This window comes from Erpetoichthys calabaricus, chromosome 18, assembly GCF_900747795.2.
Source record: "Erpetoichthys calabaricus chromosome 18, fErpCal1.3, whole genome shotgun sequence".
Classification (NCBI taxonomy): Eukaryota; Metazoa; Chordata; class Cladistia; order Polypteriformes; family Polypteridae; genus Erpetoichthys; species Erpetoichthys calabaricus.
The window spans coordinates 2685331-2712265 of record NC_041411.2 but is presented as its reverse complement, the minus strand read 5'-3'; the positions used below and the strand labels follow the sequence as shown (position 1 = coordinate 2712265).

At 42.8% G+C, this 26935-nt stretch overlaps 1 protein-coding gene across 1 annotated transcript in view; it reads right to left on the bottom strand.

Moving 5' to 3' along the window:
* Positions 1-26935, bottom strand: part of rbm19 (RNA binding motif protein 19) — a 120215-nt gene that overhangs the window by 33422 nt on the left and 59858 nt on the right. Inside the window, 1 exon segment of the mRNA XM_028824397.2 lies at positions 969-1074. Within this exon segment, the coding sequence (XP_028680230.2) occupies positions 969-1074 (106 nt within the window).

The following is a 26935-nucleotide window of genomic DNA, read 5'->3' as shown; positions in this document are numbered from 1 at the left end:
ACTGGCACCGCCAGGCAGCACTTTTATTAGCGGTCCACAATGCAGAAGCTCGCAATACTTATGGGGTGAAAGAGGAAAACTGACGCTATGCTGCAGTAGTGCATCCCACCATGCCCTGCAACACCTAGTCACATAATCGGACATCTTCAAGGCAGCGAGACCACCAGCTGGCATGACAAGCTCTGTAACGTGGTTTTCAACCTTGGCTGAGTGACGGTGTGGGTTTTTGGCTGCTTGATCAGTGACAACAGACGGTCTACCCCTTGAACTTTCAAGCAGCTCAATTCAATTACAAAAAAAGGTCCGGTTGTTGGTAGATTTATGGCTTTTGCAATCTTGGAGTTTTTGAGCGCCTCAGTCTTTTTAATAAATGCACGTTGCTTTCAGGATTAATACGCTGTGACATTTCATGTACAGCTTTTAGTGGACCAGTTGTAGACAATAACTGCATTAATTTCACAGCCACGCCTGCAATTTCGTGGGCCGATAAAACTTTTCTGCAGATCTGTGCCAGTCCACGGGCTGGCGGTTGGGAACCACTGCTCAATAACTCGCAGTCATGTCATCATGGTGGAACATTTTGATGAGAGCAGGCCATTCAGCCCACCAAGCTCTACAGGTCGGTCATCTTTATTTTTTTTTTGGCACCTGCACACGAGTGACACAGTTGGAAGCTTGTCAAGGGCAGATTTGACACAAATGTTTTATTCACCGCACAAACAAACAGAATAATCGACCAAGTAGTGCGGTGGAGGGGAGGACTTCAGGGACCCTGCGAGTGCCACCTTGATGTTATCTTAGACGTTCTCAGGGGATAGGAAGGAGGAGCTTGTTGGGCTGAACGGCTGGTTTCTTGTCACAAGTCCATCATTATACAACAGTGCACTCGATAAAGCTGAGCTAAGATTAACATTAAGGCAGAAGAGTCGCAGTGGCTGGTGCTGTATGCGTCTGGGAGCAAAACTGACCTTAGCATCCTGCTTGGTGAGGAAGTCAACAAAACCAAATCCTCGATGCGGGCCGGTCCCGCTCATCTTTTTGGGCAGACGGACCGTCTTCAGCTCTCCAAAAGTGCTATGGGGAAATAACAGAGAAAAATCAAAATATATAAAGTAAGTAAAGTCCAGGGCAAGAAACCTCAATGCACATTAAAGAAAGAAGATCATCTAAAATGCAAACCAGCAGCAGGGGATTGTAATGCAGTCTAGTCGTGAAGTCGTCACTCCGAGTCCGAGGGAGGGTTTGATTTCATCTTAAAAGATATAAAGATTCATCAAAGGGAGCCGAGCAGATGAGTCGCTCCCTGTTATCACCACTGTGCTCGGAACGAGAAGCGGAGCTTGTGAAGAGTTAAACACCTGAGCCTCAGCGCCACATTACTTGCTCTCCTGTAACACAAATTGATGTGTGTGCCACCACCCTACTGGCCAGAGCGCACTCGAGCGAGTTTACTGTGTCCCAAGACCTCTGTTATCTATTATTTGTTTCAGTGGTGGGAAAACAGGCCACCGTGGCTCAGTGCGAGTCGGCATTCATTGTGCACATTTCCAAGGACTGACAGTCACTAGGCTGATGGCTACCACAGCTGAAGCAGCACGGCTGACCCTGCGGGGGGGAAGGAGAGACGGGGGAGAGGAGGGATTTGGGGGTGGGAGTTGAACAGCACAAATCTAAAAGCACTGGTCAGAATATGCTTTGAAACAAAAAGCGACTGTTAAAAGGGGACTTTCAAGTAGTGACGTTCTCATTTCGGTATCCTCCATGAAACCGTGTAATGTGCTGCCAGCGGACGTTAACCACATAGGGATCACCTGCTATTTTTATATGTGTACAACTAACAGAAGTATGAGCAAAATGTGCCAATGTGCCAGGGCGTCATGAAAAGAATAAATCATCACAGCGCCACTTTCGTAGTGTTTGATTTTTGGAAAGGTTATATCATAAATTATTGGCAATCGTCTTAAATGCGCTATATTTTACATGTATACAGTGTTTACCTGGGGGACAACAGACGACAAACCTCCGGACAGCATTTAATCTTTACAAAACAAAATAAAAATAAGCTGACCTAATTCTAGAAATTTGAGAGTGGTCTCCGAAAGGAACACGCTGACCGAAAAAAGTGTGCCCTTTCACTAAGTTCACCGAGTCTGGCATCACTGATATCTGGTTGGGGGAACTGCAAGAGGACAATTTTCAACTGTCAGTGCTTTTACATTAAAAGCAAAAGCACCTACTGTTGTCGCCACGTTCACGTGAAACAACTCGGCTCCCACGGGACAGAGTGTGTTGAAACGTCGTCAAGGACATTTGTCGGGATATCTCGGTGAGACGTCTCGAAATGTGCAATTTTAAAAACTCTCATAAAAAAAGAACCCATCTGTCTTAAATGGTGAAAAAATTCTATGTGACGTCAACTATGGCATATGGCACTTCAACTTGAGCAGCAAAATAGTGAAACGCCAGCAGAGTTGTGCCTGGTAGCGGCCCAGGCTGTGGAGTCGGCACGTCAAACCTTCAACTCGGAGATTTTTATCACTCTTTAAATTATTGTTTTTTTATCAGTATGCAAAATTCCCCTGGGATTAATAAAGTTATCTATCTATCTATCTATTGTACCGTTCATATCTATCTATCTATCATATAGTGCCTTTCACTTACCTGTGTGTCAACGCGGGTACTCAGAGACCAAAAATCCTGTTTGCCTAACTAGAATGAGGGATCACATGGCATTTTAGAAACCAGGATTTCTGTACACAACCGGGTTATTAAAGCACATGTAAAGATACTCACGGCTGCGTTAAATCGACATCACAATGATTCAATACTTCTTGGACATCAATGACGTGCTATCCTGCTCAAAATTTGACCTTGAGACTTTTCCACTTCATCAGGTGCTCCTTTCCAAACGTTCATGTATAATAAATTTGAACAACGATTAGCTGTAGCGCTTCCACGATGAACACGAGAATGACTAATTCTATGTCAGTCGATGCAATTTTTTTTACATCACATGGGGTGAAAACTGTGTCCACGAAAGCCTTTTTAGCCATCGCACACCTTTACATCATATTGTAAAGTCCAATTCTTACGTTCTCTACTAATACGAGTAGTTACACTTTAATCTCACTGCTGTTTCAGGTTATTTTCCATTATGACAAAGTACCAATTAACCAAAAATGGAATAATAAATGTCTCACTAACCATTTTACGTTACTTCTGTGTATAAATTAATTGTTGGGGTGAACGATATACTCCAGTATACCTGAAGAAAGTCTTCATCTGGTAAAGCTTTCAAGAAACACTTTAATAGTGCGCTAAAAACTACTGGAAAACTTGTGAACACATTTAAAGTTTTTAAAAAAAAACGATGCAAATGTAGCATGCAAGATGACACTTGAAATGTGGGTTTCTGTTGGTGCATTAATGTCTTAAACATATTGCCCCGAGGGCTTTGTGATTCCACCCGATTGTTGAGTCGACACAGGCCGTTAAGTCAAGGGGAAAACCCATGTCTTGTGCTGTGTTTGCTTGGTGGCGGCAGCGTAATCGAAGTAGTAAGAAGCCGTACTTGAATCAGTTCCAGGGAGGTGAACCAGAAGTGTTGAAGCTGTGTAGCCTCGAGCAGAGGAGACCATATGGAATCCTTATCCAGGTCTTCAAAAATCCTCAAAGGCATCGCTAAGTAGATGCAGCCGATTTCTTTCAACTAAAATGGTGTATCAAGCATACAGTGACGCCCATAGAAATGAAGGGGACCTGAGTTCAAAAGTGACGCCAGAAGCACTTCTTTACATAAAGGGAGTTGTGGGAATGTGGAACAAACTACTGAGTAATGGAGATGAAGCAGAAACCTCGACAACCTATAAGAGAGATCTGGATGAGACACGGGGATAACTTAACTGAAGAAGTGGGCTGGATGGACAGAATGGTCTCCTCTCATCTGTCAAATCTCTCATGTGAACACCTGAGTGGCGGAGCGTTAACAAGCATTCGAGTGGCGACTGTGTGCCACAAGGACCTAGCAGCACATTAAAACATAAGAAATGTGACCTTCGGTCTACTTGTCGCCTGTTTGTTTCACTAATAGCTAAGCTGTCTCAGTAGCTCATCCTGGTCCTTCTCAAGGTTCTTGCATCAACTCTGTGTCTCGGTAGTTTGTTCCAGAGTCCCACACCTGGCTTCAGTTTGAAAGGCACTTGTCCTTCATGATTCACCCTTCGGCCGAAAACAATTTAGCTGGGTTGATTTTATCAAGGCCCTTGTTATTTGTTAAAAAAAAAAAATACATTTCAGTCTAAAAAACGGTATCTACTGTAACGGTCAGAATGTTCAGTAAGACTTAGATATGAAGTTGTTGCCATGCCGCCCACACCTAGCTGATGGTTGACTTTTTGTCTGCAGTTGTTTTAATGTGGCATCCCGGTGTCTCTACCGTCAAGCTAAGTTCCCCCTTTGGGACAATAGGATTGAAGCTGAATTGAAGGACAATTCAGACAGAACTGAAGCGCTCACCCTTCTGATGTGTTCTTGTTTGAGGTCCCATGTCGGATTTTAATGAGAGAACAACACGGGGTCCATACCTGTGAGCTGCTTGGGCAAAAGTGAATGTAGAATGGAGTGCAAGGGTCAAAGTTCAGTGGGCAATATGGCACCTTAGCTAACAGTTGCTGCTCTACCAGGCAGAAAGTTACACCAAAAAAGGATTTTTTTTTTTTTTATGTAACGTACAAACAGGAGGATTCTGCCAACACTACTCACATGGAGACGAGCCAATTAGCATTTGGCTGCTCAAAACAGCTGTCTCCTTTCTTTGTGTTGTTTTCCTCTCTTATTTGCTCCCCGGTTTTTAAAGAGCCTTTAACACTTCACTCAGCTCTGGGAAAAAAAAAAAAATCAAGTCTGCGTACCACTGCTGCGTACATTAATACAACGGCAAGACAAAGAAAACTGCAAAGGAAAGACAGCAGACGCTTTACTCACAAATGCTGCTGTCTGCCGTTACTTTGAGGTAACACGTCCAGGTGAGGAGGGAGAATGAGGGCAAACGACTGAGCTGCGTTTGAAAAGCTGTCCAGTAATCGGTGGCAAGAGCAAGACAGTGGCGTCCTCAGAGGGTCATGAAAGAGCAACAGTGAGTGAAGACAACATCACAGTACGCAACTTCTAGCGGTAGGGGATGTGCTTGTCGCAGGATCGTATCGATTTACATGACTGAAATTACACGACCGGCTGCCAACTTTCCAGCACAGTCCAGTTTGACCCTTTTTACTGACAGCCAACAATGTGCTGCCTGGTAGAGCCGGTGCTGTATGAAGGTTGAACAGGTACAGCGAGTTTAAACACAATCTCAAGTCCTTTACTCATTTTTTTTTTCCATTCTGTAGTGGTACATAAAACATGAGACGTCAGACAGACGAGCTTCTCCTCCGTTTGTGAGGTCCAAACGTGCCTGTTCCTTATTCCTCCTCCTGTGCACTGCCTGTACTTCCGACTGAGCCTTCATTGGTTGCCAGCTCTCAAACACCCAGAGCCCACCCCAGTAACTAAAGACAAAAACAGACCTGTTTGAGAGGGGAGTCGTGGCCTAGTTGGAATGAGTGGCTGGCGAGTGCACTTCCTGATAGCCCACCACCAACTGCCTCCGACTCACTAAGATCATGAAAATGAAGGCTGAAAAAGGCCATCCAACGTGATGTGACAATGGTATGTTCACGGCTGCCCCGTCTTTTCTTTCTTCCACATTCTTTATCTTCAGTTGGCACAGAATTAGTCACGACGGTTCACTCACATATTCTAATATACAAGGGTGATCAAAAACGATCCGCACTTCGCTTATATTAAAATGTCTGTCGGCAGCACTGTCTTTCTGTACGAGGTCCCCGTCTCCCCAGTCACTGCTGTGCAGGTGTGAACGTCTTACACGTCCGATCATTTCTAACTGCGGTGCGAGAAACAATGGCTGCCCCACTTGAGATTTGCATGAAAGAACAGCAGCGTGCAGCAATTCGTTTTTTTTGTACCCGAAATTTATCGAAGACTTTGGGCACAGTGTGGAGGGAGTGTTTTGTTGCAAAGAAGTGTGTATGAATGAACAGAGAAGTTCAAGGAAGGTCGCACCAGTGTCAGCCATGAAAAAGGAGCTGATGACAACATTGAGTGCGCACGTGAAATATGAAATAGACAAGTGGCATATCATCTATGCAATAATCCACTTGGGTTTCGAGGACAAAGATTCACGTATGATGAAGACAGCGGTGCACTTGTGGCCCGCAGCTCAGCCTAAAACATTTTTTAATGAAGGAATACGAAAGCTTGTTGACAGATAGACAAAGAGTATTGAAAAGCAGGGAGATTATGTCGAAAAAAGGATGGATTTGTCTTTTCTGAAAGTTGATTTAAATAAATTCTACAGCTGGAGTGCGGATAATTTTTGACTCACCCTTGTATAAATCAAGTCGTTACTAAAGTTCAAGGGGCAATCCGGGTTCGAAGAATGATTTACACAAATGGCAGCAAAATAAAGCAAGCAAGCGCTTCCTTCTTAACAATTTGGAGATATTAGAAAACCCCTAGAACTGCCGTACACAAGTCAGTCAGTCAGTCAATTTCTGTCCCGCTCAGTTGCTGAACTGGGGCACGGGGTCTGCTGGAGCCTTTCCCAGCTAGCACAGAGCACAAGGCAGGAACAAGGGCGCCAGTCCATCTCAGGGCAACAAACAAGTCAGTCTGCACAAACATCAACTTGACATAACATTTGTGCAAGAACAAGAGTTAACAAAACGTGTTCTTCACACAAAGAACCACGGACACATGGAATAAGCGAGCAAGTCTAGTGGTGGACAGCAGGACTCGAGGGACCCTCACAACTCCATTTTATTTTAGAGGACATTGGTGGATAGCATTACTGAGCTTTGACAGGCCTGTTCTCATCAAAACTGCCCAAATATTCGAGAGTTTGTGATTCTAATGTCTGTCCCTTATGCTGCAGGCGGGCAGTGTCTACCATCCCCTAAGAAATAAAGAGTTTTTAAATGTCAAACATGTAGGAGGGAATTCCTTACGCTACTGGCATGGCACAGCAGGACAGAATATGCCAGCTGCTGCAGTGTTGATTAGTGGGCAGCTTGGCTGGCAATGGTGGGGCATTAATAAGCCTCCCCTGGCAGGACAGACAGGCGGTGTTTGTTAAACTATTGTACCTAGCATAGGGAACATACAATAAGTAACCTTGTAACGTTAACATGATGACAGTGGGACAAACAAGTGACATTTTCAGCAAAAAGACATGGGAATGATGGGGGGGCTAAAAGTGCGTCTGAGAGGGGGGGGGGGGGGGGTAGTATTGTCTTTGAACTGCAATTACACTCGGCACACATCAAAAGCACCGTGAGTTGTGTCTCCATCTGTGCCAATCATCTCAAGTGTCATTGTGCGATATTATCTCTCTCCTGTGCGTGCCAATCCTCAGCTGCTTAACATTGCCAGTCAGTGCTACAAGCACACTTGAAAGCATCGGCACATCTGGGGCGCGGGAGCGCTGCGGTCGCTTCCATGTGGGAAAGAGACGACCTGTGGCTGTGCCCGGTTTGGCATGAGAGGCTTCTACCAGTTTCTCCATTTCTTTTTTATGAGGGTTTTCTTGATAAACATGCTACTGTTAGTCATCGTGTCCATTTGTTCATTTTTATTTTTATTATTACTTTTGTTAATTTAAATGAAAAAGAAGAAAAAAAAAAACCCTAAGGTTCTCAAGACACTCGAGAGCACAATTTATTTCACTTCAAACTTAAGAACCATTTCTGCCAATCCTGCTTTCTCATTGGTCAAAAGTTACTTTAGTGGTTCAGGTCACTCGCTTGTTTGATCGCCGCATGGTGAAGGTTAAGACCCAGCGACTGCAAAGTGAAGAGCATAAGCAGCACAAACGTAACTCGTCCCGGAGAACTGGTTGTGGACTGAGTTGGTCATGGACCGGGGCAATTTATCTCATAAGAAATAATAGAAATAGAATGAATCTGTTCCAAGCTCCCAAGACTCCCATACCTAACCTATTTAATACCCATAATTGAGTTTTCTGCATATTAAAATATTGTTTTATGGAAAAACACATGAATAAAGAATAAATTGTACACTGCAACAGATTGACATAAGAATAAGCATAGCATAGCCTACACAATTTACTGAAACTGGACATTCTCTATCAGCACTCCCAGAAGGATAATCATTCCCAATATCAGCACGTATTGCCCTAGCAGGGCCGTCTTAACGCACGGGCACCCCATGCCAATCTATGTATGTTGTGACTTGCTGAGTGGTTGTGTAGGTAGGGGGCCTATAATGCTGTTAAGACGGCCCTGTGCCCTATAGCCTTTTCACAAATAATAGCCTCCGATAGCCTGTCACCTTTTTTCAACTTCATCAACTGTTGGTCGTCCCGTTTTTAGAGAGTACACGTGTCGCACCCTTAGAAACTTCAGCTTTTTTAATTTCCTCTTTGTTTTTCAAAATCGTGGATAGATTAGATTTACTCAGGCCATAGGAAGCTGCAAGATCAGTCACCCGTATACCTCTCCTGTATTTTCCAATCATTTCTTTCTTCGTTTCTATGGTTATTGATCATTGTACCTTCTTTGGTTTTGTGCTTGCCTCTCTAGCTTTGTTTGGACCCATTATTATTTAGTAAAAAGCACAAAATAAATCACTGAATAACAGTAATATCACAGGCACAGTAAGGAACGTTGTTTACAAAGAACTGGGTAATGGCGCACTTTTAACAATTTAAGGCTTTGTGAGATCAGAACGTGTTTACTTCTTTGGTCGTTCGGATGGAGTTTTTGGGCACAAAAAACCGTTTGTGCTGCAGGTTGTACGTGCATAGGTACGTTCGCGCTGCAGGATTTTACTGTACATTTCTATTACAAAAAGTCTGAATTGGTGTAAATATAAAGATTTACTTCATGAGGTAGACATACCTAATAATGAAGAAGAGCTGCATTATAGTATTTGAAATATTAAAATATCTCCTTCAATCTAACTGTCTAAAAATCTCAATAATCTTGATTCTAATAGAAATTTGTCCATTTATCACTCTCTGCTAGAGGTCCATAGAGGGCTAATAAAGGATCCAAACTCAAAAATTGCCTTGTATTCATAATCAGTGACCTTGAAATAGTCTAAAACAGCAACTCCACATGCTTACGTTTGAAATTTGCAATTCTGAACAGTCTGGTAGTGGCTCTTAGAGGGTGAGGACCACCGCTAAAGAAAGCAATAGCAAAAATATCAAATTTATGATCAGCACCCTCCACTCCACATGCCGCTATTACCAATCCTCCTCAAACTTCTGAGACGTTCACAGGCCAGCTGACAAACCTCTCTCGAGTGTGGCCTTTGTCTGCCCCGAGGTCTCCTCCCGGTTGGACGTGCCCACAACACAGGGAGCTTGAACCACCTCAACTGGCTGCTTTCAAAGCGCAGGAGCGGACGCCCCTTTGAACTCAAATGTCTGCCCTCCTCACCTCATCTCTAAGGCCCCCCGAGTACAAACAACCTTCGAAGAAAGCTTGTATCCACAATCGACTTGTTACAGTCACTACCCAAATCTCGTGATCAAAGGCGAGGGCAGCTCAACCTGGTACATCAAGAGCTTTGCTTTTCAGCTCAGCCCCCTCTTCACCATGACTGACCAGTGTATCTACTCTGATCCACCAGTCGATCTCCCGTTTCCTTCTAAATTCACTCATGGACAAGACTACGAGACACTTAAATTCCTCTGCTTGAGTCCCTCCAGCCAAACTCTGAGAGGGTACTCCACCGTTTTCCAACTGACAACCATGTAATCCTGAAGACGTCCCTGAAAAAGGAGGAAAGGACTTCTCGTTGAGTGGAGGTTAATGTTTGAGGATTCAGGTTTTGGAGTTACAATTAGTGCAGCCAGTTCAGGGTGTCCACCTCTCTCGTCAGCTTCTCAAAAACACAGTTGATTTTTCTACATCCTCAAGCCCTTCCTCAATTTTGCTTCTCAAAGTTGTGTTCATTATTTTCGTGATTATTGTCACCAACTTTTAATCCGCTCTCCCCAGTTTCTCCCTTTTGATTGCCGTCGCTTCAACATAATTTCATTTTTGCTTTATTCACATCCCTCTTTCAATATATCATCTACAAACCATCAAGGATGTCATCAATGTGCCGGGCCTGGCACAGCCGCCACATGGATTTATGCTGGCTTTATGCAGAACCACTTGTGGTATAATTCAGATGATGTCTCTAAAAAAAGAGAATAATAATTTTTTTTTTATATATATATATACAAAAAGAAAAAAAAAACGATTCTCACTTAGTTTTTTTCCACTTTTCTCTTTGTGCAAAAAGTCTCATGGGTTCATGGAAGGAAGTGCTTTATATCTGACTTAATGGTATCCATTATGTTTAAAAACGATGGAAATAAATAAGTCAAACTTCGTTTAAAAGAGACCTTGTCTTTCATCCGTCACCCATTTTCAATTACTCCAAAACAAACAAAAAATGGTTTTGTTACGCAGCGGCATCACAGCACTCTCTCCTCCTGGCAGCCGAGCGTGCAGGCCTGAACTTTGTTCCATCGGGCTCTTATATAATGAAATGAAAATATTCAAATTAGGGGGCATTCAGCCCCCTTTTTCGTTGTTCCTGTAGGTGGCCTTGTAGTTGAAGCTGCAGCAATTTTAAAACGAAAGCGAAGACATTGCTAAATACACAAACCACTGTGCAAGTCTCGCCACCTGGTACAAGAAGCCCCGACACGAGGAACGCGGCCCTTCAAACCCAACTTGTTCACCGATGGCTTATTGTGGGTGGACAGCGCCTTGGTGTGTCTCTCCTCTTTATGTAGATCAGACCACATCTTCAGTATTCATTTCACTTCTTCTTCGGTTTAATCAATTGAGTGAAGAAAGCTCGCCATTTCATCCATCCATCCATCCATCCATTGTCTCCCGCTTATCCGAGGTCGGGTCGCGGGGGCAGCAGCTTGAGCAGAGATGCCCGGACTTCCCGCTCCCCGGCCACTTCTTCTAGCTCTTCCGGGAGAATCCCAAGGCGTTCCCAGGCCAGTCGAGAGACATAGTCCCTCCAGCGTGTCCTGGGTCTTCCCCGGGGCCTCCTCCCGGTTGGACGTGCCCGGAACACCTCACCAGGGAGGCGTCCAGGAGGCATCCTGATCAGATGCCCGAGCCACCTCATCTGACTCCTCTCGATTGGCCTATATAATAAAAGCAGAAGCTTTGAATTCATTAATAACGACGAACTCCTAGAACTCGACTTGACCCTGTAAGTAGACGTGGTATGGCAATACAAAATGCAAGGCAGAAACCAAGGGAGATTTAAAAGCAGGGAAAAAATTATACTTGTCCATTACAAAAAGCAAAAACAAAAATAAAAATCCACACGAGGATCGTGAACGTAACTGAGAGAATAAAACTGAATAACAAAAAAACAAAGCCAACCTTTCCAAGTATCATACATTTACACCCGCTGGTACAAACTGAAATCAAATGTATGCTTTTATTCTAAAATAGTAAGAATAAGAGCAACTCACTTCTCAAAACGGAGTCATGTGGGATTGAACTTGTGACCTTTTGATTACCCATCAGCAGTTCTCATCTTTACACCACCAAAGCAGCCTTGTTAAAGGCGTGTCAATGTCGCACCCTAACGCGGGTTCTTTTTCTGCAGTTATATTCTTGAATAGAAGCGCACTTGTTTTGTTATACTTGTACCTTTTGTGAAAGTATTTATTTGATATCTGGACTTCAGGCTTCACACATTATATGCTTCATGTCTACATTTTGTCAATTATTACTAAAACATGACAAACGTTTCTGTTTTAACGATGTGTTTACATAGAATGTTGTAGACACGGAACACACATGAAATGCATGTGTTCCAAATAACTATATAGTATTTATAAAAGGTGTCATTTTGCTTGACTTCTCACTCTATACAACTGACACGCAGGTAAACAGACTTGAGCTGAGAAAACTGTGCGGCAGTGGGGGATGTGATAGCAGGCTGCTTACTGCTTATCGACACACTTAAAAGACAAAAGACGCTGATGGAGAGGTGCAAAGCGATTCAAGGTGGGACGGATCTACGAGTTTTTTCGTATGCTCTGGTAATTCTACTGTTAAGCAAAACTCGCAATAAATATTTATTTTTCTCTATTATAAAAGGAAATCATGGAACAAGGCTTCCTCGGAGATAATTTCAACTCCCGCGAGAGATAATTTCAAGTTCCTTGTGACGAGACTTTTTGACAAGAGATTTTGACAAGTCCCGCCCTCCTCTAAAAAACATTTACAACCACGCCCACGGTCCAATCACTTTTCATTTGTGTGAATGCTATTATCAGGCACAGATCCTGCGCTCTCAGCTCCAAGCGGGGTCGGAAATAAAAGACAAAGAGTAGACGACAAAGTAGAATGTCGTAAAGAGGTTCAAAAACGTTGGCGCAGTACACATGCAGAGCAGGTTAGAGATAATGAAAGTACTAAAATTCAAAAGTCTCAAAAAAACTGATAGTAAAGATCGCTTTAGCGCAAACAAATGGAAATTATCACTCGGTGAAATAACGGAACAGCAAAAAGAGATTGAATATATATGTAGGTATTCTTTGGCTTTAAAGTTGAAGTCGGAGTCGTCTAATTTGTGTTGCCATCAGGGAAAAGTAGTGTTTCTTCCCAATGAATAGGCATATCTGCGAGAATTAATAGGTTTGTTGTTTGGTGAAAGTGAAATCCACATACGCGAGTGGCTGAACCACAAAGTGGCTGAAGCATAGCACAGGCAGGGGGGTTGGTGAGCGAAGCCCCCTAGTTTTCTGTAAGAAAAAAAATCTGGAGTTACCTTCTAGCAGGTACATGCCAACTGAGCAGTAACTCGGCTGGGTCTGCCAAATTCAATCTTGCACAATCCAATGCAAATAAATGTCATGGTTTCTGCTTGAACTTCGTCAATTGTTTAGAGATATTCAGATGGTGGTGGCTCTACAATTATTTTTGTAAAAAATGTTATCCAAAATATAGGTGATAAAAAAAAACTGAGAATGAAATATTCTATTCTGTGACACCATCATAAATCCAAAGCATTGGTGGAAACACAGCAAAAAAAAAAAATCTTTACATTTACATGTGTTAACTCGTTGTCATTTGACACAATTATATACACTTGAAATGTACTTACAAAGTTTCCAATTTTTGATTTTTTGTGAGGCCCATCTATGATTAGTAAGGGTCCTGAGCTGCCTTCTTACCCCAATTATGCGAGTACCCTTTCAGTTTAGTTGGTGGGTCATTATTAGAAAAAGCATTCTTTTGTCAGAATCATAAGCCAGTCAACAGCAATTCTTCAAAACCTACTGACGAGCAGTCAGCGTCAAAACAGTAAGACAAACGTGTAAAATATGCGATACACATGAGGAGGGACCCAAAAAATCTCGGAATCGGTCAGTAGCATGGGACTACGGTGTAGATCTTGTATGCCACTATGTATCGCGTGCCTGCAGGCCCGTCAATCAGTCCTCTGAGAGCCGAGTTGATCGAGTGCATATTTCTATAATTTAATCTACACGTGATTTGGACATTTTTTGTCTCTTGGTACGAATGGGGGACTGCATACAAAGAAAATCACCCGTTGGTGAAATATGGTAGCTGATCATTGATGCTTTGGGGTGGTTTTGCTGCACTTGTGAAGATTACTCCTGAAACAAATTCCACCAGATAGCAAGAAATTGTGGCCTAAACTCTGGCTGCCTCTACCAGAAGGTTGAAACTTGGCCATGGATGAGCCTTTCAACAAGATCAGGACCCCAAATGCACATCACACTCAGTGCAGGAATGGTTAGAAGAACCCCAAGTCAAAGTTTGGAAATGGTCATCTCCGTCTCCAGATTTGAACTCAATCAAAAACCTGTGGTGAGAATTAAAGACGGGCAAAGCCAAAAATATTACAAAACTGGAAACATTCTGCATGGAGGTGTCAAATTGACTGTTTGAAACTTTTATACAATTCCCTGTCGTTTAGGATGATCTTAGGGGTTCTGAGTACTGTGGAATTCAAATCTACCATTAGTTTTGATATTAATTTTACTTTTGATGTTCTTATTTCTACCATCTTTGTAGCCACCTTACATGGGCACCATTTTTCTTTCCGGTTAGCAGGGCTGCACTAGCATCTCGATGAGTGCGTCTTCAGAGCTTAGAAAGGTCACGTTATGTTCTTTGACTACGTTTTTAGTTTGCTTACTTGGTTTGGTTGCTGATTGTAAGTCTTCCCGATTTCGATCCTGTTTTTGGTATTTCTGACCACGTCTCTTCTCCTGGTCACAAATATAAAAAAAGCTTGCTAGTTTTCCTAGCAGAACATGAGGACTGGGCCAGGATACCTCGACAAGCGATCTCCGTCATGAATTCCGAACAAACATCGTTTCTGAAAGCAATAAAATTTCTCAGCAAATGAGGCTACGTGGGATGTTCTTCAATTTAGAGAACATTCTGGTAAATAGAAAGACCAAATTTTATACGTTACTGTGAATAAGTGGCCTTGTCTTCCTCCTCGTTGGCATACATCTCGACCTTGAATTATAAACATATTAAGCACAGGCACTGGCTGACATAGAAAAAGGCCATTTTACACACTTGGCATGTAATGAATTGTTACTTTGTCATGTCGGATGAAGACTAGGAGAGCCTGGTCTTGCATTACACAGCAGAGCCAGCGCGTGTCCTCTGCCAGAAGATACAAGCGCACACCAGCAAGCATCATCTGGACATAAACCAATGAGGAAGAGCAGCCATAAAGATGTGATGTCACAAACCAAAGGTCCCACACTCAGCTCTGCCACACTGGGGCTTCCTATTCTGTTTGAATAATGCCAAAGACATAGACAACTGGCATCTCTGTTTTTTGTGAGAATGTCGTTTAGTAGTGAAAAGCTGAGGGTGGACCTGGCAGACCCTTTTCAGATTGTAAGAGCTGAGGGGACCGGGACACAAACAAAGTCAGATAGGCAAAGATTACAACTGTGAAGACTAAAATAAACCGAGTGCCAACTTAAAAGAGGAAACCAAAAAGAGGGTTAATCTCCCAGCCAAAGCCTAAGCCAAAAACACTAAAGAACCCTCTCTACTGGTTTGTGAAGGCTAAGCTACCGAGAACTGCAAGGATACGTTTCTTCATCCACTGAGAGAATAAGGAAGTCTGTGAGGTGATGTCACTGGAGGAGTCACATGACTACCAAATGGTATTGCAGAACCCCATAACAACATAATGATAAATAAATAATATATAATGAATATAATATATATATAAGGCAGACTGTAACAATCTTGTGGTTTTGTATGTATGTTATCATCTAGATGCTCGGAACATTTCTGGTGTGCTCCGTAAAACCAGCCGAAATTCAGTAGAATTATTTGTTCGTCTTTTAATATTTGTTTTTGTTAACTATATTTTCATCTTGCATTATTCTTATTGTAACAATGTTGTAGTGGCAATAGAATTAAACCAATCTAATAATAATATCAATTTAATTGACTTTTTTTGTCGTCAAAAATTCTGCATGTAAAAACTTATTACTACACCACAAAACAAAAATTAATCTGTCAAAAAAAACCTTTGCTTTTCCCATCGTTTTTATACGACCTTGAACGTATTCCGTGATTATATTTTGATGAATACAGGCTATCTATTATATTTAAGATAAGTAAGCAATTTGATTTTTTATCTACCATAAACATCCTGTGTTTATTTTGTGGATTCAGCAGCTCTGTTTGCGATTTTTATATACGAACGAAATGTCATTTGTTTCTCAGCATCGTAGCTAACATGTTGGGGTTATACTTTTTTCGTAAAAATGCAATAGGAATTTTTTTTTTTAATATGTTCATAATCAAAAAACTAATTTAATTAAGTTATCAATATCGAAGGTAAAGTATAGACTACATATTTCCGGTTCATTTGGCTTTTGCCAGATCAATAAGTAAATCTTAAACACAATCCCTGAAAATTGCTGGAATCAATTTGGGCACAGCCTGCTTCTTACATGGACAGCTTTATGTGGCGTGCGTGTTCAAGGCTGGCAAGTCCTAAGAACTTTAGATATTGGCTAAAGATGGAAAAACTAACAACATTGTAGAGAACAAGGGCCTTCAGTGAACAATACAAGCACATTAGTGAGTCTTCATTGTTTGTTAATTTATTTTTAGTTTTGAAATTGTGTTTTTTTTTAATTATATTTTTCTCAAACAATTTAAAAAAAAAAAAACAAAACAAAACAAAAAAAAAAACGTATTTTCTTCCCAGGCAACGCTGGATATTTCAGCTAGTGTGTGTGCGTATATTTTATATATTATATATACAGTATATATATATATATATATATATATATATATATATATATATATATATATATATATATATATATATTTGCAGCTGGAGATCCACAAAGGGAGAAAAATGAATCACGTATCATAAAGTAGTTTTTATTACTGAGCTTTCAACCCCTGCCCCTGTGATGGGTGGCTAAGTCAGTATGATCGGGTGTTGTATAGTTTATTTATTATGTACATGTTCTTCTTAAGTTAGCATATGCTGGATTTATGTCCAAGTGTCTGTTGATGGCGTTTTCATTTGACAGCCAAGACTCGGCAAACTCTCTGGCACTTTTAGTACTGGCCTTAAATTTTACTTTTACATTGTCCCAGTTGAATGTATGTCCTGTCGATTTAGTATGTGCATAGATCAATGATACCTGGCACTCACTCCCTTATCACCACAAGGTGTCAGAAGGTACAGCGCGCATCCTGACCAAGTGGGGCGTCAGAATAGCACACAAACCCACGAGCAATCTGCGCACGGTCCTCTTTAATGCCAAAAACAAGAAATCGACAGCAGAAACACGAAACGCAGTTTATAGTATCCCATGCAATTCTTGCTCAGCGGTACACATAGGACAAACTTCAAAAAGAATCTCAACACGTGTGCAGGAACATTGCAACGCCGTCAGAAGAAAGGACACACTATCATTGATCTATGCACATACTAAATCGACAGGACATACATTCAACTGGGACAACGTAAAAGTAAAATTTAAGGCCAGTACTAAAAGTGCCAGAGAGTTGGCCGAATCTTGGCTGTCAAATGAGAACGCCATCAACAGACACTTGGACATAAATCCAGCATATGCTAACTTAAGAAGAACATGTTCATAATAAATAAACTATACAACCCCCCCCCCCCCCCCCCTTGATCATACTGACATAGTCAGCTCCCCCACCCCACTTAATGTGTTGCTATATATTGCCTTTGATTCTTGTAAGTCTAAGCATTATCCTCTGATGAAGACCCCTGGTAGGGGTTGAAAGCTCAGGAATAAAAACTACGTTATGATACGTGATTCATTTTTTTCTCCCTTTGTGGATCTCCAGCTGCAAATATATATATATAGCATTGCTAAATAAAAAAAGAACCAGATAAACAACAAAACTGGGCCCTTCACAAGAAAATTATAAGAAGGGTGTACATAAATGGCCAATAATAAACACAAAATAAAGCACAAACACGTCATTTTCACTTTGGTTGTGTGCTTGCCAGTTTACTTTAGTGCCATGCTTTGAATATTGTCATTGTGCCATCTTGTTTTCACTATTCATGCCACGTCCATGTCCAAGACGATGGCTGCCAAAATCGCCACACCTGACATATCTGTGTCTACTTTCTAAATCAGCCACAGGAAATGCAGTTAGTAAAAGACCTTCTGGTATGCCAGGATTTGTCTTACATATTAGGAAAGGTTATTTGGTGTTTGACCCCCCAGTCTGTTTTTTCATTTTACGATTTTGTCCTTCGTCTGGTTGTCCATTTCCCTTGCAATTTTGGGTCTGTCATTCTTCCCTTCCTTGTGGCAGCCCACTTGAATTTACATGGCGCTTTCCTTCCTCCGAGGCTCTGATGACATGCTGTCCTGTTGGCGGGCATTTCTTCAGAGTCTGGGTGCACCCTAGGCAGCCTGACCCTCAGCAGTCTTCACCACCTCCACATTTACTGCCAGCAGTTCCGCACTTCCTTCACTAACACGTCCAAGTTCCATGTTACTACTGCATGTTGTGCCCTTGCTTTCTAAATGTGAATTCTGATTACAAAGTGGCCTCATTTACACCGCCTGTAATTAACTGGCTCATCCAAATCTGTGTGCGGGTTGAGGTCTGGTCACCTCCCAGTTCCGGCTGAACACGTCAGATTCCTTGTAGTGCTGCTCGTTGCAAGGACCAGCACAGAACGCTGCTTCGGTGCTGCAGGGGTTAACCCCACCCGCCGCACAATCGCACGCTTCCTCAGGGTATGCCAGTCGAGCTATCAGACGGGATACATCCGGCTGGGCCAACTCATTCTGCCTGATAAGTTCAGACCAAATTAGCCAGTGAAATTTAAATGGGGACAAACTCAAGCCAGAGAATTGAGATTCATTTTCCACTTGAGAGGCATTAGAGCAGACCCACTGATAAGGGCGCATCGTCAGTCAAAGCACAGCAACAGCCCGGCCTTTCTAACGCAGAATGTGAGAGCTGCCAGTCAGAGTGAGTGACAGCGGTGGCGTTCATCACTGACGAATTGGAATCAAAGCAAATTAACGGAGAGACGCATCCATTACCTGCCGACTGGTGCTTTGGCTCTAACTGCAGCTCTGTGCAAGCAGCCAGGAGCTCTCGGGCAGTGCCAGGCCAGTGCTGCCACCCCAGAGTGGACATAGCCACATGTCACAAGTAGTAATTCTCAGAGAGATGTTTTTGGGGGGGTTTCATATGCCCCTCTTATTATTCAGTACCAAGAAGGGCATACTTTGAAATCTACTTCTACTTGGCAACCAGTAAAGCTTTCTTCTCAAAAGGTAGAGATTTGGAGAATCCTGTTGGTGGGGTCACCAGTCATTAAGACATTCTTTACATTTAGTGTTTAAGAGTGGGCCGTTGAGGTGAAATCGACGTGTGAGGGTCACACCGGCTAAGAGCGAACAGATCAAATGTTTCGCATCTGCAGACTGGAGGAGAGCAGACCAGCCCATGACGCTCCGTTCTCAGAAGTGCTTAAGAAACTAGAAAGGCTTGTTAAAACCGTGCATCAGTTTCATTTGTGACATAAATAAATGAAGACAAAGAGCCAGGTATAACAAGCTCGGAGGCTACATTTGGAGACATTAGTCTTCGTTTTTGCCTTTTGTCCACACTACCCAGTCGAGTTTTGAAAACATGGCCTCTAATCGCACACCAGTTGGTTTGTGCTTCCTACATGGCCCGTCCCTGATTGGATCGGCTCATTACAACATCTCATTCCCTGACTGGCCACCCTTTGTCGAGGTAAACCACATTCTAGCATATTCCAGGACACAGAGGAGTTGCTTTCCATGGTGCTTGTTGTGTTGCTTACCTGTATGCATCTAAAGCTTTGGGTTGTTTTTTCATATTTGCCTTTGCCATTCTCCTCATACACACGCAAGCTGAAAACGGATGTCTAGCATGGAGGACTCGTCCTCTTCTTGTTTAGTGAAGGTGAATGGCTACGTCCTGTGCACTTATGGCCATTTGAGTGAAGACACTTTAGTAAACTATGTGACAATGCTAGTGTGGAGACACATCCCAGGGAATTCTGGGACAATTACCAAGACACTGAGCAACACAAAACTCCTGAAATGGCTGCGCCCACAAAAAACTAAGATGGCATAACGGTAACCTCAACCTCAAAGTCAATGTATATATTGTAGAAATCCATAACTCTAACCCAGAATTTCTCACAAAAAATGAATAATCACGGTCTGACCTCCAACAGGACAGTAAAGTTTTCCTCAATTTTGCATGCATGTTACCACAAACGGGGAAATCCACCTAACCCCTCCATTTTCATTCTTCAAAGTATACGTGTATTATCGCGCTTGACAATCCAGCTGCAGTTTGTGTGTATCGTACACCACATCATGAGGGAAGAGAGGCTGACAGAAACAGAGAGAGTACTGCATGTTCAGGTCCTTCTGCCTTAAACTGCATTAACAGGCCCTCCTCATTTCTCTCTGGGCACTCAGTGGAAAAAGAGAGGTGGTCCCCTACCCACTTACAGAATTACTATTGACAAATATGCACAAATAAATAAAACACGAGTTGGTTTTCTTTTTTCTACAACCTCATCAAATATGAATTAAATTTGTCCAAAAAGAGAAAAAAACAAAGGGCGATCACGTCTGATTTGTCCCATCCAGGACACTGCCACCCTATTGGTTAGCGTGGCCCGTCAATCAATTGTGCGGCTTCCTTAATTTACTTAAAGCCCCGGGCACGTACGGTAACATAATACAAAAAAAACAATCAACAAATACGAGGGACGTTCAAACTCTAACTCTGTTTATTAAGAATTTCAAAAACAAACATCATCACTTTTCTACAGTCACCTCCCTTTGCAATGCAATTTTTCCAGCGTCGTACCAAGTTTTTAATGCCAGCAGCAAAAAATGTTTTTCCAGTGAAAATATAAAAGTATGGAAACTTTTTGAACATCCCTCATAGAAAATTGATCAACACATATAAAAAAAAAAAAAAAAAAAGGGACAGGCAGCTAATATTCTTTTATCTATAATGTCTCCAACTTTTAACCAAAACAGTCCAAGCACTTTTCGTGTAGTGGGGTTCTACTTCTAAATACTGATCTATAGAAATGTCCTTTCTTAGCGGAGAGTTCCTGTCACCTTTGCTTTATATGACCAGACGGATGTAGATTATTGTCACTTGGGCCCAGTGCTCGAGCCACTGGGACCCTGAACAGGAGTGAGTGACTTCATTTACAGACAGACATGCAGAGTTCAGTTCAGAAGGGATTTGTGTTGACGGAGACTCTGGCTTTGATATAGCGCCTTCCCGTAGTATCAGCTCAATGACATATGTGGTCGCATTTCCACAATGCTAAAAAGCATCTTAAGACAAACAGACACATCCAGCTTTATATATAAGATAAGATAAGAAGTTTATTCATCCCGAGGGATATTCTTTTGTCATTGGCATGTTCAGTGCACCAAGAGAAATAAAGATAGTACAATGAAGATTTAAAAAGAAAAAATAGTAATTGTGCAAATGTACAAAAATATGACAGCATATGACAAGCATATGACAATTGCGCAAATATATAAAAATATAACAGATAATTATTAAATACAGATTATTAGTGTAGGTTATGAAAAGTGACTTAGTACTTGTGCCTAAGTAAAATTAGCTAACGCTTGTGATGACAGGATGGGACTAACATACCGCCATAAAGGCTGAAAAAGATCACCTGCAGAACGAAGAGGAGTTATAAAGTCTTAATGCCACAGGTAGAAATGATCTCCTGTGGCATTCAGTTCTGCATTTGGGGGCAATGAGTCTTTTGCTGTCTGTGCTCTGATGGTCCCTCAAGGAGGCATGCATGGGATGAGAGGGGTTGTCCATGATACTGAGGAGCTTTTTCAGCACTCTACTCTCGGACACCTCTGTCAGATCCTCTAATTTGACGCCTAGGACAGAACCAGCCTTTTTAAATCAGCTTGTTCGGCCTGTTGTGATCAGCTGTCTTCACCGCACTGCCCCAGCTCACAGCTGCAAAAACACCACACTCTCCACCACAGAGTGATAAAATATTGTCAGCATTTTCCTGCATACATTAAACGACCTAAGCCTCCTCATTAGGTAGAGCCGGCTATTCCCTTTCATGAGCACAGTGTCTGTGTTCTTGGACCAGTCAAGTTTACTGTCAATGTGTACTCCCAGGTAACTATAGTCCTCAACTACTTCAACCTCCGTTCCTCTGATAGTGACAGAGGTGGGAGGAGGAGCCCGCTTCCTAAAGTCCACCACCAGTTCCTTTGTGATGTTTAACTGTAAATAATTCTGCTCACACCACCTAACAAAACTTTCCATCACACCCCTATATTCCTCCTCCTGACCATCCCTGATACAGGCCACACCGGCAGAATCATCAGAGAATTTCTGCAGGTGACATGACTGAGACCTGTACCTGAAGTCAGACGTGTAGATGGTGAAGAGGAAAGGTGATAGGACAGTTCCCTGCGGCGTCCCTGTGTTGCTCATGATGCTTTCAGAGCGGCAGCTCTTCAGTTGGACATGCTGTGGTCGATTGTTTAGATAGTCCGTAATCCAGGCTACAAGTGGGGCGTCTACCTGCATTTCTGTGAGTATACATATTAGACAATGTATACTGTATGTCTGTGTGTGTGTTTATATAGCATAGACATAACGATGTAGTAGATGGGCGCCTCATCCGCTGCCACAACCAACTCCTGCCTTGTGCCCCCAATTACTGTGAGTGGATTTTGTTGCAGTTCTGTCTCTTTCAATAGCAAACAGCCTTCACATACAGGACACACACCTGCTACATGGATCTGTGATTTTAAGGTTTCTGTTGCTGTCGGCTCCGTTCCCAAAGGCCCACTTGGAGAGGTGTCAGTGTTCTTTACCGTTCACTTGTGCTCTGTCACATTATCAAACCACTGGTGCAAATACTCTGAAGAACAAGGCAAATGACACTAACTACACTGCCATCGTCTGTGGAAGAACATCGCCTGACCCTTAGACAAGTACGCTTGTCCGCACTGCATGGTCCGGCAAGTGTGACCAATTATAAAATGAACAATTTATATTGTTAATGCTTTCCAATGTGCCAGCTTGTCATGGGGCTGTGACGGCAGACCCTTCTGTAGCAGAGCTGTGAGCCCAAGGGCTACAAGTGAGGGACAAGGGGCACAACCTTGACCTCGCAAGCTTAAGATGCACTAAACAGCTGCTCAGTCTGGGGTCGGGTCAACAGGATGCAGTCCACCAGATCACGTCTGTAAAATTATGGGTGGAGATGAGTGTCAGGAGTGATTTGTGGCAGATGGGTATCAGCCAGAGTGAAAGGGAAGGTCTACAGCTATGTCATATGGGCTGGAGATGGTGGCACAGGAGACAGAGCTGGAGGTGGCAGAGTTAAAGATGCTAACATTCACATTGGGGGTGATGAGGATGGACAGGATTAGAAATGAGGACATTAGAGGGTCTGCTCAAGTTGGGTGGTTGGGAGACAAAGTCAGAGAGGCGAGATTGCATTGGTTTGGACATGTGCAGAGGAGAGATGAGGGGTATAAAGAGTGAAGGGTGCTAAGGACAGAGCTGCCAGGGAAGAGGAAGGCCTAAGAGAAGGTTTATGGATGTGGTGAGAGAGGACATGCAGGTGATGGGTGTTAAAGAACAAGATGCAGAGGACAGAAAGATATGGAAGAAGATGATCTGCTGTGGCAACACCTAACTGGAGCAGTCGAAAGAAGAAGAATCATAAACACTCCCTGTGTCAGTGTGCTCACCAGCTATATGGAGGCCTGGCATGCACATTAGGGCTGCCCAGATGTTTTATCACAGTTTCATCTGAAAATGAATTTTCTTTTGTTGTAAGCGTAGTGCATCAGCATTGGTGTTACTCTGAATAAACAAAATGGCCAATCATTGTGATGTGACAATACGTGAGCCGCTTAGACATGAGCTGAAACTCAGTGGAGGCACTCCAAGATGATGCTACAAGTGGAATGTACAGGACGTGGTACACACACGGTGTCCATCTTAGCGACTTCACTGCGGCTCAGTCTGTGAGCACAGAGCATGGAGAACACGTCGCTTTATTGAGGGCATCACAGCACTTGTCTGTAAATGACACAAAAAGTCTCACGTCTCAAATAAATCAATAAAGCACCTTCCCTTCATCCAGTTTCTGACCTGCTCATCCATGGCAGGCATTTGAAAAGTTGATACACAAACAGGACAGAGGACTTGAAGAGCACCAAACCCACAAGGCACTAGGATGCCAATTAAAGGTGACTGCATCAGATGACACGCTTAGAGGAATCGCACCCACATCGGTGTCGTGCCTCATCTCCATCAGTGATGTGTGCATTGACTGCAAGTTTCTCAGCTCCTGGGGGGGAACGGGGTCTGCCAAGAGCATCACTTAGCATCTATGGAGACGACATTCTACGCCATGTCTTCAAATTGCTTTCTCAACTCACCAGATGCATCTTAAGGACTAAGCACACCACGTCACATTTTCTTTCTGTTCTCCACATTTCACTCCTAAAACTCTACTCTAATGCAGAGGCCAGTACTTGTGTGGGTACAACAGAAATACACGAGGAAGAAACTTTGTTTGAATTACACACGAAAAACACATCATACACTTGTCCTGCCGTCATTTCACCAAAAATCAGACCGGCCAGACACGAGTGACTATCATCAGACTGAGGCGATTCAGGTGACAGGTCAGCCATGAAAAGGCCTTTTGTCAAACACACCAAAGTGACCGGAGGTGTCCAGCTATATTTGTACAAATGAGTTACGGTAAGAAAGCAAATATTTGCATCTTTTAAAACGTTGACCGTCGTGTCACTGCTGGCTACCCAATGCATCATGTCCACTACCTCCGTATCAATTTATCTGCTGCCAATTTGGAATTTCTTCGAATTTTTTCATTTCGTGTGTGATTCGATTCCATAATTGTGCTAAGTCCTTGTTGGGTTGACCCATGAGCCTATGTCTCCACGACTAGAGGTTTAGTCCCACATTAATAAACAGGAAGGCTTCATGGAATTAAGGATGTGGCATGTGTCCTGGGAAAAACTCAAGTGAGCCCCTTTGAAACTCCATAAACTCTCCATGTTACGTACATGCGAAAGGGCACGAGCATCCACTCAACCTCTGGAGCAATGCGAGATTTTTATGGTGTTGGCCCTCCCTGTTACAAATTCCCAGTGAAATTGTTGAGCCGACATTTGAAGTTTTGTGAATACTAAAGTTAGGTTAGGGTTTGAAGAGGTACTGCCCCCTAGAGGGCAAAGCACTAGCACACGGACTATGTAGATCCAAGTCTTACAACATCTCTAACCCCACTTCCATCACTAACTCTAAAGGCCTAAAAACGCAAAACCAACTGCAATAGGTTGTTAATAAAAGTTTAAAATAATTATTTTACAAGCCAGACACCCATGAAGCACGCAGGACGGAGCCACGCCCACCAACTCTAAGACCATTGGATACGACGACAACTCGCAGAGCCACGCCCACCAACTCGGACGCAGCAACTCACAAAACAGGGTGTCATTCGCGTTCGTCTCTGCTACACTCCACATGCACCTCTGAGCCACGTTGACTTTTCATTATTCTTTTTGGTTATGACGCACGACCGCGTCCACCATCGCAAACTGTTTTACACACCATGGTCTTAGAGTTGGTGGGTGGGTCTCCGTGAGTTGCTCTTGCGACCGGGCACATGAGCAGGCAGTGTGTATGCTTCGAGTGCGAGGGTGGACGCGACAGGACCATCTAAGAAAAATCATGTTTGTCGCGGATGTGAATCGCTGAATGAGCGTGCAACGGCGGTCCTCCAATTGTCAGTCGTGGACAATTGTATGCTGCCCTCTCCAGAGTTCCATCTTTTCATTCACCTACAGTCGTATCCTCAAACCCACCCCATTTGGACCACTGTGTCTTTCAGGAAGTGTTCACTGATCAATACATAATTATGCGGCATAGGTTGGCTAGTATGTATTATTTCTCTTATTATTATACTGTGCATAGCTTGCTTTTATTATTCACTAAAAAAAATGCAAAACTGAGACAGCTAAACCAAAGTTTCTAATAAAAACTCAACTTAGTTTCAAAACAACCAAAAGCAGTTTGAAATAGAGCATTTAAAAGCCCATATTTATTACAATTAAAATTAGGGTTCTTAGGGATACCTTCCATTATAGTTAGTGTACGTTAGGGTTAGCCCTTTTTGAGTCGGCACGGTCCCCCATTACACTACGCGCCATCTGTTCCATTGAATCCCTGACATGGAATGGAGCCGACCTTGTAAGTAGGCCCAAACCTAGCAAGATGCCAAATTCATTACCATTGGCTGAACTGACCCTAACCCCCCCATTACAATTTGAGATTTTTAGCTGCGTTAACAGTAATATGCATGAAAAAGTTCATTAAGTGGGAGTCATGCATTTTTGCCACCTCCAGCCCCCCCTCAGTTCCAACTGGCCTTCCTGATTAATTTTTTTTTATGTAGCCACACATTTAAGTTGGTTCAGCTTTACTAGAAATGCAACACTCATTTAAGTTTGGTATAGCTGGCAGCTTTTTGGGTTGTCCCCACCATTCAGACCACTCTCTCTGATTAAATATTTGAAATGCCATACAGTCGATAATTCAACTCAGCCCCATGCCAGCCTACATGCAAAATTTTGTGAAAAGTCGGTTTAGCAGTTTTTACTAAACAGGTGGGCGAACCGCAAAACAGACAAGAGTAAGCAAAATGGAAGGATATTAAATGACGGTGAGAGATTCAAATGACAGACAAAGGAGCGTTAACGTTATTTATTAATGGAGATGTAGTGAGGTGAACAGTATCCTAATTAGGTCTGGGGTCAGTGGCTCTCACGTTCGCATAACTGAACAGGTCCTCTTGACTTCTAAACTCACAGAATCCCAGAAGTCATCCTGGAACTGTGATGGTGGTCGAGTGCAGGACAGAGTGAGGCCCCTCCACAGTGAGCAGGACCCCAAGAGGCTGGATGTAACGGCGAGCTCAGCAGCATCTTCATCATCAGGGTTTGGTATCCATTTACTCCGCACATTCAAACAAATTCATTTCTGTACACCTAAAGCGGCAATTCCTTAATACAAATCTCAGCAACATTTGAACGCTTTCACCAAATAAGAAGAATGTTGATGATGATGGGGTGGGGAGGAGTTTGTGTGTGGGGGGCATGGGATACAAACGAATACAGGCGTCCGTCACAAATGTGCAAAAAATGGAGCCCAGGCCTAGCTGTCACTTCACAGGATTA